General features: G+C 41.0%; 1 protein-coding gene across 9 annotated transcripts in view; it reads left to right on the forward strand.

Moving 5' to 3' along the window:
• The window catches only part of STK39 (serine/threonine kinase 39), a 316521-nt gene that overhangs the window by 100019 nt on the left and 196576 nt on the right, over positions 1–19926 (forward strand). For all 9 annotated transcript variants that reach the window (XR_014080206.1, XR_014080205.1, XM_081582614.1 and 6 more), the window contains 3 exons: positions 12497–12606; positions 12868–12969; positions 15070–15203. Coding sequence is in view for 7 of the 9 variants with exons in the window: in XM_081582614.1 (XP_081438740.1) it covers positions 12497–12606; positions 12868–12969; positions 15070–15203 (346 nt within the window). In the remaining 2 variants the exon portion in view is untranslated. The remainder of the gene's footprint in view (positions 1–12496; positions 12607–12867; positions 12970–15069; positions 15204–19926) is intronic.

Here is a 19926-nt window from a genome sequence, read left to right on the forward strand (position 1 = left end):
CAAAGCACAAACAAGTGCTGAGAACTTTTCCTTTATAAGTAGAAATACAGCATATTTGAGAGAAACCTGTTGATGGCCGTCTCAAGAGTCTGCCTACATGAAACACCTATCATGGGAAGGTTAGCTTCTTCATGGGTTTTTTTTTTTTTTTTTTTGTATTTTCAAAGGTGAAACTCTAGCTTTGGGGAGTAAAATGCTATCTTCTGATTTCTCATTTTGCTGTCAGAAAAGTCTGTGAAATTGTCATGCTCTGATGTTTCAAAGACAGTCAGGACTGCCTCTCCCCATTAATGGGAAAAATGGACTTGCCCAGAGCAGCTGCAAGTGGCTGTTTAGGGCCCAGGCTCCAGCAATGTGGCAGGGCCTATCTTCTGATCATGCATTCCTTGGCACCATGCCATGTGTAGATGAGGGCTGCATCCTATATAACCAGCCTCGGCCACCGAGTACCGTTTGCTTACAAGAAGGAATAGATAGAATTGAAAACCAGGAGTCTGATTCCGGGAAAGGAGTTTGGGTGGAAAGCAAGTTTTTCAGAAAACTCTTTGGTTTTATCAGGTTTCTCTTGGGGTCTGTCCCTCCTGAGCAGGACAGGTGGTGTGTGAATAATTGATTACTAATAGTAGATAAGGTACCGACATATTTATTATTGCCTTGCCTGAAAGACAAGCAGATCCAGTGTTATCACCTCGATGATATAAATACTGTCACCCTCACACAGTTGCATATCAGAGGTTTCATGAGTGGTAGAGGGAGGAATAGTGTCACAGAAGTCTGTGCTGAGGCTGATGCTTACCCACAGCCCTTCTCCTCTGGGCCTTGGCATCTCCAGTGAGCAGCTGTTACAAACGTATTGCTAATAAGCATTGTGATAATAAGTTATGTAAATGTATTATAAAGAGATTTTGTACAATCCTGAGTATTCCCACAAAGCTGTGCAACGTGTGTGAATTTGTCTTGCATGACACATTAGAATCACTGGGTCAGACAGTTCTGCGTAGGACATGATTGTCGTTTTTAGTGTTGGCCTTGGACTTGCCTGCCATAAAATACATGATTGTGTGCTCAGCTTTTTCCATGCCACTCTCTCTCTACCGCTGTGGTTCTCTTCACCTCAGAGATGAGGGAAGGAAGCCCTGGAGCTGGCTGTACTTGGCGGGCTTCTGGTCAGACTGAATCATGCTGCATTGAATCAGCTGGGGCTCTTAATACAGTGCAGATTCTGATCCACTAGATCAGAGGTGGGACCCAAGATTCTGCATCTTCCAGTGGGTTCCAGATGGTGGTGATGTTTCTGGTCTGTGGATGCCACGTGGGTTTTTTTTTTTTTTTAATTTTAAATAGTGTCTGTTTATTGGCTGGCTTGAAATTTTTTTTTTAATTGGAAGATAGTTGCTTTATAATGTGTTCCACAACAATGTGAATCAGCCATAAGTATACGAATGTATGTTCCTTCCCTCTTGAACCTCCCTCTCACCCCCCTCCCCATCCCACCCTCTAGGTCTTCACAGAGCACCTGGTTGAGCTCCCTGTGTGATACAGCAGCTTCCCACTAACTATCTGTTTTACATGTGGTAATGTATATGTTTCAATGCTACTCTCTCAATTCATCCTACCCTCTCTTTCCACTGCTGTGTTTGGACCCCACTTTGAATAGCAACAATTTAGGCGAGAATGTTGAAGATTTGTCTCACTTGTATTTTCCTAGAAGTGTATTGTTCCATTTCTGGAACATTTATGTAAGCATAGCCCCAAACAGAAACTATTGGCAAAGAGTGAATTAGGCACTTCTTGCAGTATGTTTTTCTCCCCTTGAGACGCCTGTGCATTTATTTGTTTTGATTTGTGCCTCTGGCATTAAAAGCCATGCTTAATGCTGGGACTGTTTAAAACTCCAAAATTGCACTGTGTGCTAAATTGTTTTCTTGCTGATTTTTACCGAGTCCATTTGGGAATTGCATCGATTTTGTCCTCGGATGCAATGGTTAACTCTTAGCAACCAGGAAGTTTGAATAAACATGGCTGAGCTGGAAAGTAAGAATTAAGTAGCCTTTGGGTACAAATACCAGAGGGCTTGACTGTCAAGGAATGGAGCAATACGGACATTTTAACGATCTGCGTAACATTAGTTGGTTTCAGGGTTGGTACAGAAGCCCATGCTTAGCACAGAGGTCACGGGCTCTTTCCTACTTTTTGTTCTGCACATCCTCTTGTGACAAGGAAAGGAGCCTTCGTAGGGTGGTTCTGTATTCAGGCAGAAAATTTTCCCTCAAGGGTCTGTACCATATTCCCATTGGATCCCATGGGCCAGGACTAGGGCAAACCCTCAGATCAGTCACCAGACGCCATGATTAACTTAGCTCTTGTACGATTGGTCAGGATGCGGGTAGAGAACAGGGTGTGGATGTTGGGTAGGCAGCCAACAGTGTATGCTGCCAAGGACTCATATTCTGAAGAAACTGCTGCGTGTGTTCTGTGCCCTTCATTGTATAGCTTGTGTAACTGTTGCTCAGAGAAGTTAAATGGATGAGCAGGGAGTGTAGATGGGATCACACACAGGCTTGTTTGATTCCAAAGTACCTTTTCAGGGTAGAAATGTGGTTCCTCCCTACTCACAGTGCCCTCCCTCGGCGCCTCTACTCTTCCCTGTGTTTCGGGGTCCTTGATGGGGACTCACTGGGAATCATCAGGACCCTGTGGTGTGCCTCTGAACAGGGGCCATGTATTCCTCACCAAGTGTGCCACAATTTGGTCTCTAACTTAGTTATGCTGATATTCATGGTCCGATGAAACACCACTGTTAGAAAACTTTGCCTTTGAGCAAAGTGGCATTATTTCAAGAAGGAAACCAGCCCAGTGAATGTTGGCGGCCACTGTGTATGTAGGTCTTGCCACATCCTGCGTTGGCCCCCTGGGCTCTGGGCTGTGCTTCTTGCCCTGGATTTGCCAAGTGCTACACCCGGAGGTGCAGCATCCCCTGGAGGACTTGAGGCATCCTCTCTGCCCCTCTGAGTCCATGCTGACCCACACTTTCTCTTGCCTGGTTTCAGGGGTTCCCAGCAGGCATGAGGTGATGCTTCCCTTGGCACCCCCTCCCTCTTCCCCGCTCTGTTTCCACACAGACTTGGCTTTTAGTGCCTGGAGGTCTGATGACGCTCTGAAGATGGCAAACCTCCAAGAGAGTGAAAAGTTGTTCCTATTTAATTTACAAACAGAAATAAAGCAAGCAGAAAAACTGGTAGAAAAGGCTGGGTTTAATTACATATTAAAAAAAATAAAATTGAGAAACAGTAATTTGAGCAGTTAAAAATGTGAAAAGCTCAGTGCTCAAGGATGTGATAATGGGCTAAGTGTCACAGTCAGAAGGGAACAATACGGGAAAACTGTTGGCTTCCACATGCAGGACGAATTATGTCTGAGGATTTTGCCTTGTTTTACTTCAGGTGCCTTGTGGGGAGAGAGTTTAGTCAGAGAGAGCTGTGAGTTTAGTCAGAGAGGTGCTTCAGAAAGACAATTGGATTTGCAGTTGGAGGAGGCATGCCTCTGATTCTGTAATTGCTAAAGCCTTCACTTACTCTGATCTGTGTTTTTACTTTCTCACCAAGAAAATCAGAGGGTGGATAGGGCAGCTTGGAATTACTAGCAAAGAGAGGATGATGCCTTTAACATAATTTTTCTATTCATGTTGTTTAAATCATGTCATAGTCACTCTATTTAATGTTGTATTTTCCCATGGTAGCTCTCACTAGAAGACTGGTATTGTGTTTAAATCAAGGCTCCCTAAAATTAAAGCTACAGCCACTCCAGTTGGACATTACTGTGCCTCCCCAATGCTTCCTGAACATAGATGGGGCACTGCACTATTGACACACAGTTTACTATTGGGTTGGCCAAAGCATTCGTTTTTTTTCATAAGATGGCTCTAGTAGTGCTTTGTCTTTAACTTCATTTGAAATAATTTTGTTAGCTTGTATTGTGACTGCTGTTATATTAGTGTATATTAAAAAAAAAAAAAAACTCACCAAAATTGAACTTTTGTGTAGCCATTTTAACATTGAAGGTGAAATAAAAATAGCAACATTTTCAGCATATTATGCTTTATTATTTCAAGAGAGGTAAAAATGCAGCTGAAATGAAAACAAGATTTGTGCAGTGATGGCTAAGGTACTGTGACTGATTAAATATGTCAAAAGTGGTTTGCAAAAGTTTTATGTTGGAGATTTCTTGCTAGATCGTGCTTCATTGTTGGGTAGACCAGTTGAAGCTGATAATGATCAAGTCAAGATGTTAATTTTCTGAAAAAAACATCAACATTATATCATATGGGAGACAGCCAACATACTCAAAATATCCAAATGAAGTGTTCAAAATCATTTGCACAAGCTTGATGTTATGTTCATCCTTTTGTTTGGGTTCCATATAATCTAAGTGAAAAAAACCTTCTTGACCATATTTCTGCATGTGATTCTCTACTTAAATGTGAAGAAAATGTTCCATTTTTAAAACAAATTGTGACAGCGATGAGAAGTGGATACTGTACAGTAATGAGGAGCAGAAGATGAGGGGTAAGTGAAATGAACCATCACCAGCCACACCAAAGGCCAGTCTTTATCCAAAGAATGTGATGTTGCATATATGGTGGGATTGAAAGAGAGTCCTCTATTATGAACTCCTTCTGGAAAGTCAAACGAGATTAATTCCAGCAAGTGCTGTTCCCGATTAGGTCAACTGAAAGCAACACTCAATGAAAAACCTTCAGAATTAGTCAACAGACAATATATAATCTTCCAGCAGGATAATGCAAGACTGCATGTTTCTTTGATAACTAGGCAAAAGCTGTTACAGCTTGGCTGGGAAGTTCTGGTTCATCCACCTTATTCACCAGACATTGCACTTTCAGATTTCCATTTTTTGGTCTTTACAAAATTCTCTTAATGGAAAAAAAATTCAATTCCCTGTAAGACTGTAAAAGATAGTTGGAACAGTTCTTTGCTCAAAATAATAAAAAGTTGTGGGAAGATGAAATTATGAAGTTGCCTGGAAAATGGCAGAAGATAGTGGAACAAAACGATGAGTTCATTGTTCAATAAAGTTTTTGGTGACAATGAAAAATGTGTCTTATTTTTACTTTAAAACCAAAGGAACTTTTGGCCAACCCAATAAAAAAAGAACATACAAAACTAAACGCGTTGTTTAAAGCAAAACAACTGTCCATACAATTCCTAGCAATTAAGAAAATATTTCTTAATTCTGTATTATACTCATTACTATATTTTGCATAATTTAAATCATAATGTGCTTCTTTGTATGTTCTTTATTCACCAATGTTGGCGGTATTTCATTTTAAGGAAACCTGTGGGACTCATGAAGACTGGATGCTGGCAGTCCTGAAAATGTTCCTGGATGTTTAGAAGTACATTTCAGTTTCAGGAGTAAAGTTTTGAGTCTGTCATGAGAAAAATAAAAACAAAACTGGGAATCAAACCAAATTATGATGGGATTGTTTTTGATGATATAAATATGACATTCAGGATCAACCAGAAAGCCTCAAACTAGTTTTTCTATGTTGGGTAATCACAACTTGATTTTTACTCAGGGATGAGCTCAGAAGCTGTTCAGTATTAACCCCATTATTCCTTTTTTATATTTTCTTTTTGGTACTGAAGAATATACTGAATTTCCCCACAAAGAAGCCTGGGGCTGTGTGGCTAAATCTCCTCTGTGAAGGATTCTGCATTTTGTTCAGACCTTCAATAACTTGCTGCGTGGTCATTGGCAAGTCATTTTATGTTTTTTATTTTTTCCTTTTTTTCAGTTTCAATACTCATTAAATTATCACATTTTCTTAAGAATTTGTCTCATCCTTTCCTTTTACAGTATCTCTGTTCAAATATAGGCCGTGTTGATTTTATTCTTGGGCAGTGCCTGTGGTCTTCCCTGTGTCCAGTCTTTCTCCTTTCCTGAACATCCCTGCAGGATTACTTTTCCCCAGTTCTCCTCTTGACTGGAGAGAAAGCAACAGAAGTCTAGGGTGGTAACTGGATCAAGTACAGCTTCCCATACCTAGAACTCAGACTGAGTGGTTGGGCTCTTTGATAAGCTCAGTGCCTCTTGGCTTTTCCAGACCTGGAGGAAAGAGAGATTCCAGGGCCTTGCTAGCTACTGTGATTCCCGCTGCCTCAAACCCCCAGCCAGCCACTTGGAGATCTGCAGGGATCAGTGTCTGTTGCAACCCATTTTGAATACATTTTAGGAAGCTCTGAGCTATCAAATGTTGATTCTATTACTCTCTAGCTAAATGTGGAATGGAATTAGCCTTTTTTTTTTTAATGCCCAACTCAGGTTCCCTTTTGCAGATGTTAGGTATTATAAATGTTAGGGGTAGGTTCAGGTGGGCTTCTCACCCATAATGTTACTCCCAGGTTTTAAGGAAATGAAGTTTCAGACCAAGTTTTGCCATTCGTTAGCAAGCAAGAACCCTAAAGGGTTCTCACAATTTGTTCTGTAAGATCAAGGAGATTCCTGTTCTCTGGCTTCCTGGGTGAATGAAAAATTTACCTGAAGCAGACATGCCAGCATTCTAGATGCACTGTCCTTGTACACTTGTACTTGGCATCTAGAATCTAAATAGACAGGAAACTGGTTAGGGGTTTAGCTTACACTTGGGCCAGGCTGGATGCTTTCTTTCTGTTCATGTGAGATGGAGAGTGTATCTAAAATATTTTAGCCACTCTCTGTGTGCTTACTACTTTGACTTTCACCAGCAAAAACCTGTTTCTAACATGCATCATGCCTGTCAACAGGTGACTATTTTCCCCACGATAGCCCCATTTGGGCATTCACCTGGCCCCTACTCATCTATACTTAGATATGGATAACAAAAATAATTCTAACAGCTGCCTCTGGCATCCTGAGTCAAGTGCTGCCAGACCCTGGGCTCAGAATGCCAGTTGACCACCTGGATTGCAGTACCACAAATATAACATCGCGTGGTGTATACTGAAGTATTTTGGGTAACTTTTAAACATAACACAATCAGCAGATTAGGTTTTTTTATATATATAATTTATTTAGTTATGGCTGCACTGGGTCTTTGTTGCTGCCTGGGCTTTTCTGTAGTTGTGGAGAGCAAGGGCTACTCTCTGCTTGTGTGCTCAGGCTTCTGATTGTGTGGCTTTGTGTTGTGGAGCACGAGCTCCAGGGCACGCTTGCTTCAGTAGTTGCGGCTCTTGGGCTCTCAGCACAGGCTCAGTAATTGTGGCTCACGGGTTCAGTTGCTCTTTGTCATCTGGGATCTTCCTGAATCAGGGATTGAACCCATGTCTCCTGCATTGACAGGTGGATTCTTTACCACTGAGCAACCAGGGAAGTCCCTGGTAGATAAGTGTTACAGGCTAAATCAGGCAGACAGAATTGCTTTATTTTACTTTTCCATCTTTTTTTTTTTTTTTTTAATATACTGAATTTGTGGTCAGTAACAGCAAAAACAAGAGATTTTATTAATATATCAAGATTGTGATGTTTTGCTTTTTCTGGAAAATGGGGGCATCTGCAACACCAGGGCCCTTTTCCTCTGTGACAACTTTCTTCTCCAGCTGAGTAGTCGAGGCTTGATTTAGAAGACATTGAGAATGGGCTCCTGGGAAGGGCCCTGGACTTCCTAATGTCCTCCTCCACTGAGACGGGTATCGAGTGCCTTTCATCATTGAGATCATGCTGTTGGTTTTCAGGACCCTGTCCCCTCCTTCTATTCCTGCCCGGGCTCCTGTCAGTGTTTGGATTTTTGAGCCTTGCAGCTGTCAGACAGTTTTTCTTCTTGGCTCAACACTTGCGCTTTGCTCATTGCTGCTTTGTCTGGAATGTCATTTCCTTTTGGGCTCATCTGTCCAGATCTCAAACTCATCTCCAAGGCCAGGTCCAAGGCCCACTTTAAGATGGAGACTTGCATGACTGTTACGATCCTCGCTGCTCTGCTTTTACACAGACAGCAGAGCATAGCGTTTGATTCTACATGTTCTGTTTCACGTCTTCTCCGTCCTTGATAGTAATATTCTTAAGGTCAGGAAGCTTGGCCTTCCTTTTTTTTCTTCCCTTTGCCTGAGTGGCGTGCGGGATCCTAGTTCCCCAAATGGGGTCCAGGGGTTGAACCCGTGTGCACTCTGCAGTGGAAGTGTGGGGTCTTAACCACTGGACAGCCAGAGAAGTTCCAGCATCACCTTATTATATTTTATACCTACCACTGTAAAATCATTAATGCTTATCCCCTCAGCCCAGTTAAAAGGCAGAGAACAGTAGCTTATTGCTCTACCTAACAATTATTTTACAGTATTTTTATCCATGGTAAAAAGAAATAGGGGAGTGTTATAAATGTGAAAATAATGTAAAAACAAGCGTTACCAAGAAGCCTGAAAACAGAGATCCAGAAAGATAAAGTGCCTTGCTGGAGTCACACAGTTGGAGAATAGCTTAGTGTTTGGTCTAACCACTTAGCTATCCTGTACCTGGTCCCTTAGAGCTGTGCTATTTCCTGACAGTTTGCCATTTTCTAGGTCAGGTAGCGACACCCCAAAACGCTGCAGATCCTCCCCAGAGCTCAGCAGCGTTCACATATCAAAACATGACAATTCCCAAAGTCACTGAGGTCGTACGTCACCAATTAGGCAAAGGTGATGAATGCATATTAAACTAACCACACCTAAACAGAGCAGCTGTGGAAAAGCCCCGTGGCACCAAGAGCTAGGATGCTAAAGATGGTTCTGTCACTAATGAGGACCAACAGAGTGTCCTCTGCTGATGGTCCTGCCTTTAGTGGAGGGAACAGTGTGTCGAGATGATGATGCAGAGGCAAAGGCATCATCCAAGTGCAAAGGCTGCACTGTTGAGGGTAAGGATGGTGGTGGGTTCAGGCAATTAAAAGTAGGTAGTTTAGGAGGGTTTGCCTCAAGGCTGGACTTCCCAGGTGGTGCCAGTGGTAAAGAACCCACCTGTCAGCGCAGGTAGACGTAAGAGACTTGGGTTTGATCTCTGGCTCTAGAAGACCCCATGGAGGAGGGTACAGCAACCCACTCCAGTATTTTTGCCTGGAGAATCCCATGGACAGGGGAGCCTGGTGGGCTATGGTCCATAGGGTCGCACAGAACGGGAAATGACTGAAGTGACTTAGCAAGCATGCACAGGGTCAAAGTCGTAATTTGGGAGTAGTGATAGATGAGATGGGAGAGGAAAGGACAGTCAGAGTTAATGTGTTGCGCTGAGGAATTCTAACTTGATCCTGGGAGAGCAGGGAGCCTTTAAGACTTTTAAGGAGCCTTCAGGTCTGTGACATAGAAGGGCCTGGTTGTTGGAGGCTAAATCTGGGGAAAGCAGGCCACTGGTGAGTTAGAAGGTAGCCACAGGAATCTTGGCTTAAACCAAAGCAAGAGCAGTGGGGAAGGAGAGAAATGGATGGATTCAAAAGACATTGAGAGCCTTTCGTTACCAGGATGACAGCATTTTTTCTGGTTTGAGATGCAGTTATTCCTGGAGGCTGGTAAACTTTATGTGTAGCCTTTGATTCCATGTTGCCAGAGAAATGTTCGTGGTTTCTGACCCACGTGTATCTGGCTCCACTCCCTTGAGCTGTCTAGCGGTCTCTCTCAGCAATCAAGGGCGCTCTTCACTGTTGCTGCTCCATGACCTCCTTCCACTTGTCTCACGTGAGCTGTCTGCACAGAGGATACCTGTCTTCCTGTTTACACAAGCACACTATATACTTCAGTCCAAAAGTTCTCTTTCTCAGTACATATAAATCTTTTTCTATATACATTGGCCATACTTAGGAGCAAATTGTACCTGTATTCTGTAGTCATAGGGTGAGCAGATGTTAGGATTGGTGTCTTCTGCTTGTGGAATTCTTCTTCTGAGCTTTTAAGACATTTGATGATCTGTTTATAACTTAAAAGTGAGTGTTCTAAGTGGAGGCTGTGAGTACATATGTGAATCAGAAAAATACATTGAAGGGGTATTGTCAGTAATGAATTACAACTATACATCTCTCTCAGCTATTTTTGGAGCTTTAAAAGGGTCTAATCAGATGGTATTTTTAAGGAATTAAAAAATTAATGTTAATAATGGATTTTTATCTAGATTATATCTTTTAGGAAGATATATGTTTATTTGAGTGTAGAGTTGCTTCAACTCCATGGAAAAGAATTTATTTTTCCTTAAAGCAACTTCTACCCATATTCTTAATTATTTACAGATGGTGTGTATTTATTTAATATTATCATATTTCAAAATTAGTTTAATAAAAATGGAATGTTGGATTCACTTTAAACTTCTTTTCAGAAATACAGGTGAAGTTGAAATTTATATTTTCAAAAGCCTTATCTCGTATTGTCTCTTCTTCTAGCCAATATGGTAGATGTTTACAAATGAATAACTCCATCTAGCTCTTCTGTAAGAGAATGAATGTTATCTCCTGCTGCTTGCAAGAGATTGATTCAACGGTTTTAGAGGTTTCTTTTCACAAAGTTTGATTTTTTTCTGACTGTAATGTAAGAGTTAGAGTTTGGCCCATGTGTGCAAATTAAAGTATATGACATTTTCAGAATATACTTTTGCTCACTATTAACATGAAAGTAGCAGTTGGAATAAAGACTTCCTTTGTCAGTTTTTGTCCTTTTACTTGAAGTTGTAATCCTGTTGGGAGTGGAGTACATTTAAATGTGAATAAAATGAAACAGTCAACAGATTTCACCTCAGAGGAACTGGTTCCAGTGTTATTGCGTAACTCAATAATGTAGATCTAATGCAAATGCCAATATTTGACCTTGGTTTGTACTTGATGTTGTTCTTTGGTAATTGCCGTCATCCTGGCAGTCACTAGAGGGCCCGGCTGTGGAGAGTTATGTGAGAGCAGTTTGAAGGGGCTCACACTGTGTAATCTGCTACAGTGTTTTGAAATATTTCCCCCCCATTTTTATTACTGTTTGTTGTTGTTCAGTCACTAAGTCTTGTCCGACTCCTTGTGACCCCCATGAACTGCAGCAAGCCAGGCGTTCCTGTCCTTCAGTTTTTCCTGGAGTTTGCTCAAATTCGTGTCCATTGAGTGGGTACCCTTATTACTATTTACCTGTCTTTGAATTGGCTCTAACTGATAGGTCTGTACTAGCTCTAGATAGTTGATCCTTTAACTTATCAACTAATTTTAACCATTAGTAAAAATCTAGGCACAAATTCATGAATTAATAATCATTGAGTGTTCTGTCTCTATGAGCTTCTCAGATGCTGCAGTGGTAAAGAATCTACCTGCCAATGCAGGAGAGGCAAGAGACGTGGGTACTGCTGATTTTAAGATCAAATCCATGTTAACATCATGACTTAGAAAAAGCTTACTAGCAGCAAATTACTTAAGTTCTCTCCACTTTGAAAATACAATATGTGTAGGAATAATATGGGCTTCCCTGGCTGTGCAGACGGTAAAGAATCTGCAATGTGGGAGACCCAGGTTCAATCCCTGGATCAGGAAGATTCCCTGGAGAAGGAAATGGCAACTCACTCCAGTATTCTTGCTTGGGAAATCCCATGGACAGAGGAGCCAGGCAGGCTACAGTCAATGGGGTCACAAAGAGTTGGACACAACTGAGCAACTAAGCACAATAATACAACATTCCCTCTCTACTTTTACATATAAAACCGTTTTTGTATAAATTCAGATACATATACAATATGCTTAATTAATTTATCGCCTCACGAGAAGAACTTCCAGTATATGATGGATATCAAGAAGAGTATTATTTCATTCTAGAGACATTTCTATCTATACCTATGAAAATTATCCAGAAAGCACACTTTGGAAAAAACCAATCTTCGCTGACTGGGCTTTCCGTTTGTGTTGATTGCTACATGTAGACAAACCTGGGCATGTTGGCTTTATGTATCTGGGTTTGTGGATTGTCATTATGTTTTTGGCTAGAATGTTACAGAGCACTGTTCAAGCAAGGGCATGGGAATGTGGAAGTTGGATATTATTCATCCTTTATTTCAAAAAATAAATTCATTCCCTGAACATTGATGATGAATAATTAAAGAGGCTAGAAAATAATCATAATAAAAGAACATAGAAACACATGCTAGTTTTACTGTCTTCAGTGTTATAAATGATTTTCTAAAACGAATCATAGCTAAAAGCTAACATCCTTTGTAGTTAATTTAGGGCTTTGGGAAGGTGTTTATATTTTTACTGCAGACTTTTATGTTTGGTTAAGACTTGTGATGCCTTTTTGGTAGAAAATATAACTTGATATGCTGAGCTTTTGAACTGGGCTTGCTGACCTGTGATGAGGGCATACTCTGAAGTGTAGGGGGAGGCAAGTGGAAGGAATGCCCTGGTGAATGGTTGCGACAACTCCATCACCATTGTGAGGCCCGCCAGGAGTAGAGATGTTCATAAAGTCAAAATTTGTAAGCCATAATGTCTTATATAAAATAAGGGTGATATTTTTTTCCCTTTCAGATTTTGGGGTAAGTGCTTTCTTAGCAACAGGGGGTGATGTTACCCGGAATAAAGTAAGAAAAACATTCGTTGGCACCCCGTGTTGGATGGCCCCTGAAGTCATGGAACAGGTAAAAAAAAAAAAAATAATGTTTTGATTGACACAGTATAGTTGTACATATCATTAATACAGTAACATTTCATTCAAATCAATCATTTTGCTAGAATGCATCATGTAAGGTTTAATTCCCAATTGCTGAGCCTCAGCAAAGTAGTATCAAAGTTGAGCACACAGATCCGTGGACTTCTGACATAATATGGGACCCCCTTGCCATCATGTGTAACATGCCTGCCATATAATTGTGGTTTTCTTTTCCTGCTTCCTTTTTTAGGTGAGAGGTTATGACTTCAAGGCTGACATGTGGAGTTTTGGAATAACTGCCATCGAACTAGCCACAGGAGCAGCGCCGTATCACAAGTATCCTCCTATGAAAGTAATTACTCTCGGAAATAATAAGTTGGGTTTGAAGGATGATTTAACAGAATCCATTCTCTAATTCTCTTTAACATAGTCATTTTTTCTGAGACCCAAGGAGAATTAATGGAGGGATGCAGCTGAATTAAATGTTGTCTGATGTTCTCAGTGTACAGAATGGAACAAAACAGCCTGGTCCCCAGCCTTGAAGCCTGCTTTACATTCATAGCACAGGGCGATGTGGTCAGATTGGCCGATGGAGGTTGATAGCTGTGACAAATGCTGGCCATTACTCTCTTTACGGTAGAATACCCCTGACTCCCCAAGAAAAATCTAAAAATAGATTATAGTGATATCATCTTTGCAGATGGATTTCCAGATTTTCAGGCCTTTTTTTTTTTCCTTTTCCATGATCTATAACATTTCACTCTTGTTCTCATAGTGTCCTGTTGGTAATTCATCTGACGTAAGGGAGCCCAGTGTTTCTAGGAACTAACATAGATTTGGATACTATTTTTAGATTTTTTTGTTATTCTTCTAGCCAGCCCACATCATCATTTCTGTTAGTTTTGAGGCGGTGGTATCAGGTCTGTTTTATCCAACTGGATTTTGTTTTGAGTCTGAAATAGCTTGAGTGGAAATTATGAAGGTATTTTACAGAGAATATGGTGTATGTTTGTTTCAACTTTTTTCTAGGATTTTATTGGAAAACTTAGGATTGAAAAAAACAAAACTGAGGATTAAATAATCTTACTGATTAAAAAGTTAATAACATTCTTATTGTAGATAATGTTGAAGTACAAATAAAACAGTCATCCATAATCTCAACCACAGATAACCCCTATTAAAATTGTAGCATAGTTCGTTACATTGTTTTCTCTATATTTAATATACATATTTTTAATGTAGATAAGATTCAGGGATTGCATGTACACACCTGATTTTGTTAGCTGAAAATTTAAAATTGAGGTGTAAACAATGGAAATGACCTTTCAGGCAAAAAGCACTGAAATAACCTTGAGGACTTTTCTTCTATCTGGTTCTTCCTCTATTATTTTTCCTTAGGTCTTTCTTTTCCCCCTACTTTTTAGTGTTTTCCACTTGAATCCATCACATTGCTAATCCCAGCCTAAAGTCCTGTAGGACTTCTTCAGATCTGACAGATTTCCCACTTTTCTTTGGATTGCTATTATCCTCTACAAACAATAAACTGTCACTTTAATCCTTCATCTTTTCCCACATCTGAAAGCACTTGAAAAGAGTCTTGGCTTTATAGCATTTGCATAAATTAAGGCTGATTTATGCATTAATGAGTTTTTTTTTCATATTATAGATCAATAGTTTGCTACAAAGTCTACTCTCTTTTTTTTAAAGCAAATAATTTTGACGTTAGTGTGAAAGAGTGGAATTTTTTTACTTTTCCAGTGTGAAAACTGTATTTTGATTTAGTTTTGTCCCTTTCCAGAAGCAGCATGGCCTTTTGTCCTGGCTTTGGGTTTTAGCAACTCAGTTGTATCCTGGCTATCTTTCAGTGTCTCAGTTTTGCCAAGCCATTAAGCATTTCTTTATGTTTTTTCATTAAGAAAAAGAAAGAAATCGTGTGTTACCTCCTAGGATGTTGTGGATTTATTTTTAAGGCTGGTAATGTATTACAGAAGCCTTGAGCACGGGCAGTTCCTTACTTAGGAATGACCTGTAAACATGAACATTCCCTGCTGCTCTGGGCTTCTCTCTTCCCCCTCCACCGCCCGCTTTCCCAGACAGAGCCTCTGCACTAAGCTGGTGCTGGAGCTGTGAGGCTGTGTGCTCCTGCAGGCTATGTGAGAACCAGTTCCCAGGAAGCTCTGTCCTGGCCCCTTTGGGAGATCACGTTAACACATAGAGCAGATTTTGTAAGTTCTGTCAATGGAATAACAAAAAAGGTTAAAGGGCACGTGAACAGATTTGCAAAGGGAACTGAATACTTTGAATATACATTTTCTAGAAAATGAAAACCATGGGGAAGCACTTAATTTGTACCTACTGGAGGAGGGTCTTTGAGACTTTGATGAAAAAAACCTCATTTGTAGCAAGCAATGCCAGTCCTGAGATCATGTCTTTCCATTTATTTCTGCTGCAGGTGTTGATGTTGACTTTGCAAAATGATCCACCCACTTTGGAAACGGGAGTAGAGGATAAGGAGATGATGAAAAAGTATGGCAAGTCCTTTAGAAAGTTACTTTCACTGTGTCTTCAGAAGGATCCCTCCAAAAGGTATGTCAAACGGAGTGACGAGTGAGTGGCCATGGCTGGGTGGAGTCCTGACAAAGCATAGTTCGTGGATGGGGAAAGGCTGTGCCCGGACAGGACTTCTAGTTCAAGGAGATCCAGCTCTGGTCCCCAGATTTCCAGCCTGTTAGTAGAAGCTTGGATCTGAAAGGGACAGAAGTGAGCGAGGGACCAGGGAGAGACAGAGGGAAATTTTCAGTGTTAATAAGATTGGCTGTGCTTGCTAGGTGTGGGCTCTGTCAGCAAAGGAAATGAAATAAAACAGAAATCAGAAGCAGTTGGCAATGGCGCATTCAGAAGCTGAGCTAATATTCTGCACTGTGTAGGTTGAGCTGACCTCTCAGGATTTGAATATCCTGCCAGCTCCAGTCTAAACCAGGCAGAGCTATTGAATTTTGCATGAGCTTCCTTTGAGTTGCAGAACAAGTTGTTTGTGCTGTTTTAAAAGATTATCAGTAAAGAAGATTAACATTTTTACGTTCAAAAGATTAATCATACAAACAGAAGCAAATGGTTTTAAATTAACTTTAGTATTTCCTCTTTAGTCTTGGGTTATTGCCCTGCGCTGTTCCATGGGGTCGCGAAGAGTCGGGCAGGACTGAGTGACTTCACTTTCACTTTTTACTTTCATGCATCGGAGAAGGAAATGGCAACCCACTCCAGTGTTCTTGCCTGGAGAATCCCAGGGACAGGGGAGCCTGGTGGGCTGCCATCTATGGGATCGCACAGAGTCGGACATGACTGACGCGACTTAGCAGCAGCAGCAGTGATTATGTCTGTTTTCTAAGTTTGTCTCTTCCTTCTCCCTTTCTGTGATTTTGAAATATCCTGGGTAGTGAAGAGTAGAGCTCAGTGTCCTTTGTCACTTAGAGAAGGTTCATGACAGGAAGGGAGCACACTCCTTCGCTGAATAGCCTCCCTTTGTGGTGCTTGGCTGTGTGCAGCTTTGTCCTCACACACCGTTAAATGGATTACACACCTGTAGAGGCTGCTGAGAAGTTTCTGGCTACCCTCATCCATCCAGCACTCTGATTTGATACTCATGTTCCAAAATGTCGAAACTGGCTTCTCTTCTGGAACTTTCTTTTTCAGGGGAGGACCTGCTTTTCGAAGGATTCCTTTATTTTTAAGTTCTTGATGAAACTTGAGCCTTTTGCTTTTACACAGTGATCTAGTGTTTGAGTTGGCTACCCTTCTCTAGAATAAACACACATTATATTACCTGTTCTTTGTAGTGACTTCTTTTACGTTCACCGAATTTGCCTTGAAAGAAGGAAAAGAAAGGGAAAGTTGCTCAGTCGTATCTGACTCTTGGTGACCCCATGGACTGTTCAGTCCATGGAATTCTCCAGACAAGACGAATGGAGTGGGTAGCCTTTCCCTTCTCCAGGGGATCTTCCCAACCCTGCGATCGAACCCAGGTCTCCTGCATTGCAGGCGCATTTTTTACCAGCTGAGCCACAAGGGAAGCCCAAGAATATTGGAGTGGATCCCTATCCCTTCTCCAGCAGATCTTCCCAACCCAGGAATCGAACCAGGGTCTCCTGCATTGCAGGTGGCTTCTTTACCAACTGAGCTATCAGGGAAACCCTTGAACTTGCCTTGAAGCTTCTCTATGTCAGTCACCTTTCTCATGAAGCCAGGTTCAAAGCCTCTTTGCTGTTAAGCATCTTGAAATCATTTATTGTAGCAGAAATGCAAGACTTGCTTGCTTTCCTCTTGTAGTTGGCGTCATCTCCAAACGTAAGTTTTTGGCAAGGAAAACAGAACTTGATCCTCCAAACCCCAGTGAAAGAAGAACTTGTCCTCCCCTTTAGCACTAGATTGTAACTGATGGTCTTTGTGATTCTTAGTTGAGATCCCACCTAGTGGTAGTGATAGGTAATCACAATTCCAGCTATTTTGATAAAAGATTCTGGAGGGTAGAATTGTTGGGCTTCCCAGGTGGCTCAGTGGTAAAGAATCCTCCTTCCAATGCAGAAGACACATGTTTGATCTCTGGGTCAGGAAGATCCTCTGGAGGAAGAAATTTGGCAATCCACTCCAGTATTCTTGCCTCGATAGTCCCATGGACAGAGGAGCCTGGCAGGCTACAGTCCATGGGGTCACAGAAAGTCAGACACAACTGAGTGACTGAACATACACAGAATTGTTAGTGTCCTTACTGATATGAAAACATATCCCTTTAGGAGACTCATAATTTTGTCAAAATAGACCATCATACTTTATATTTAACATTCCATCGATTTTTCTCAATAATCTTGAAAGTGTTTCTGGGTTTAATTTATTATATGAGCTCAAATGTCAGGTTCCCATCACCCCACTAAACAATAACAACAAAATTTTTAGAAAAGACCTGTACAGCAGATATTCCAATTCTTACATCTTTCCCTCAGAGTACTTACTCTCTTAGTAACAATATTGATTGACAAGTATGAATAGTTTAAGGACTTTTTAAAAGGTATTTTCTCTGACATGATCTTCTCACTGTTGTACGATTGTCCTCTATAACAGAGAGTATTAGTGGTGCATAAACTTCCCAGGTGTCTCATTTTTGTAATGAGAAAACACAGTGTAGGAAGTTTGGGTAAAAATGATTTGGGAGATGTGAGGATGGAAAAAAAAATTATAATTGTTGAATTATTTATTATATAGGATGCAGTCAAAATATGTATTCATGACTGAATTAATAAGTAAACATTTAATTGTTGTGCGAATCTGAAAGTGTGAATATTTCCTGTCTTCTCTGCCTTTGCTTATATTGTCCAAATGTTTTTCCTCTTCTCCTCTCCCCTTTCCACCTATCTTTCACCACTTAGTTGAAAGGCCCCATATTCTCAAAGTTAGATACATTTGGATGAGAGTCCTAGCCCTACTTCCTCATTATCTGTATGCCTTAGTTTCCTTGTCTGTAAAATGGGCTTAGTAACATCAGGTCATAGGATTGCTATGGGGATGGAACAAGATAATGCACTTAAAGCAGAGAAAACAGTGCCTGAGTATTTCTAAGTTATTCATGAAATTGGGATTGCCATTTCCTTTCTTTCTTCATTATTTACCTGTTTTTTTCCTGACCAGTGGAGTCATTGCAACTTCTAGTTTCCTACAGTAACTATGGACAGAGGTCCGTGATTGTACAGGAGACAGGGATCAACACCATCCCCATGGAAAAGAAATGCAAAAAATGCCAAAAAGCAAAATGGCTGTCTGAGGAGGCCTTACAAATAGCTGGGAAAAGAAGAGAAGCGAAAAGCAAAGGAGAAAAGGAAAGATATTCCCATCTGAATGCAGAGTTCCAGAGAACAGCAAGGAGAGATAAGAAAGCCTTCTTCAGTGATCAATGCGAAGAAATAGAGGAAAACAACAGAATGGGAAAGACTAGAGACCTCTTCAAGAAAATTAGAGATGCCAAGGGAACATTTCATGCAAAGATGGGCTCGATAAAGGACAGAAATGGTATGGACCTACCAGAAGCAGAAGATATTAAGAAGAGGTGGCAAGAAGACACAGAAGAACTATACAGAAAAGATCTTCACGACCCAGATAATCACGATGGTGTGATCACTCACCTAGAGCCAGACATCCTGGAATGTGAAGTCAAGTGGGCCTTAGAAAGCATCACTACGAACAAAGCTAGTGGAGGTGATGGAATTCCAGTTGAGCTATTTCAAATCCTGAAAGATGATGCTGTGAAAGTGCTGCACTCAGTATGTCAGCAAATCTGGAAAACTCAGCAGTGGCCACAGGACTGGAAAAGGTCAGTTTTCATTCCAGTCCCAAAGAAAGGCAATGCCAAAGAATGCTCAAACTACCGCACAATTGCACTCATCTCACATGCTAGTAAAGTAATGCTCAAAATTCTCCAAGCCAGGCTTCAGCAATAGGTGAACCATGAACTTCCAGATGTTCAAGCTGGTTTTAGAAAAGGCAGAGGAACCAGAGATCAAATTGCCAACATCTGCTGGATCATCGAAAAAGCAAGAGAGTTCCAGAAAAACATCTATTTCTGCTTTATTAACTATGCCAAAGCCTTTGACTGTGTGGATCACAATAAACTGTGGAAAATTCTGAAAGAGATGGGAACACCAGACCATCTGACTTGTCTCCTGAGAAATCTGTATGCAGGTAAGGAAGCAACAGTTAGAACTGGACATGGAACAACAGACTGGTTCCAAATAGGAAAAGGAGTACGTCAAGGCTGTATATTGTCACCCTGCTTATTTAACTTCTATGCAGAGTACATCATGAGAAACGCTGGGCTGGAAGAAACACAAGCTGGAATCAAGATTGCTGGGAGAAATAGCAATAACCTCAGATATGCAGATGACACCACCCTTATGGCAGAAAGTGAAGAACTAAAGAGCCTCTTGATGAAAGTGGAAGAGGAGAGTGAAAAAGTTGGGTTAAAGCTCAACATTCAGAAAACTAAGATCATGGCATCTGGTCCCATCATTTCATGGGATATAGCTGGGGAAACAGTGGAAACAGTGTCAGACTTTATTTTTTGGGGCTCCAAAATCACTGCTGATGGTGATTGCAGCCATGAAATTAAAAGATGCTTACTCCTTAGAAGGGAGGTTATGACCAACCTAGATAGCATATTGAAAAGCAGAGACATTACTCTGCCAACAAAGGTCCATCTAGTCAAGGCTATGGTTTTTCCAGTAGTCATGTATGGATGTGAGAGTTGGATGGTGAGGAAAGCTGA

Source organism: Giraffa tippelskirchi, chromosome 3 (genome assembly GCF_054371585.1).
Source record: "Giraffa tippelskirchi isolate mGirTip1 chromosome 3, T2T-mGirTip1v1.2.pri, whole genome shotgun sequence".
Taxonomy (NCBI): Eukaryota; Metazoa; Chordata; class Mammalia; order Artiodactyla; family Giraffidae; genus Giraffa; species Giraffa tippelskirchi.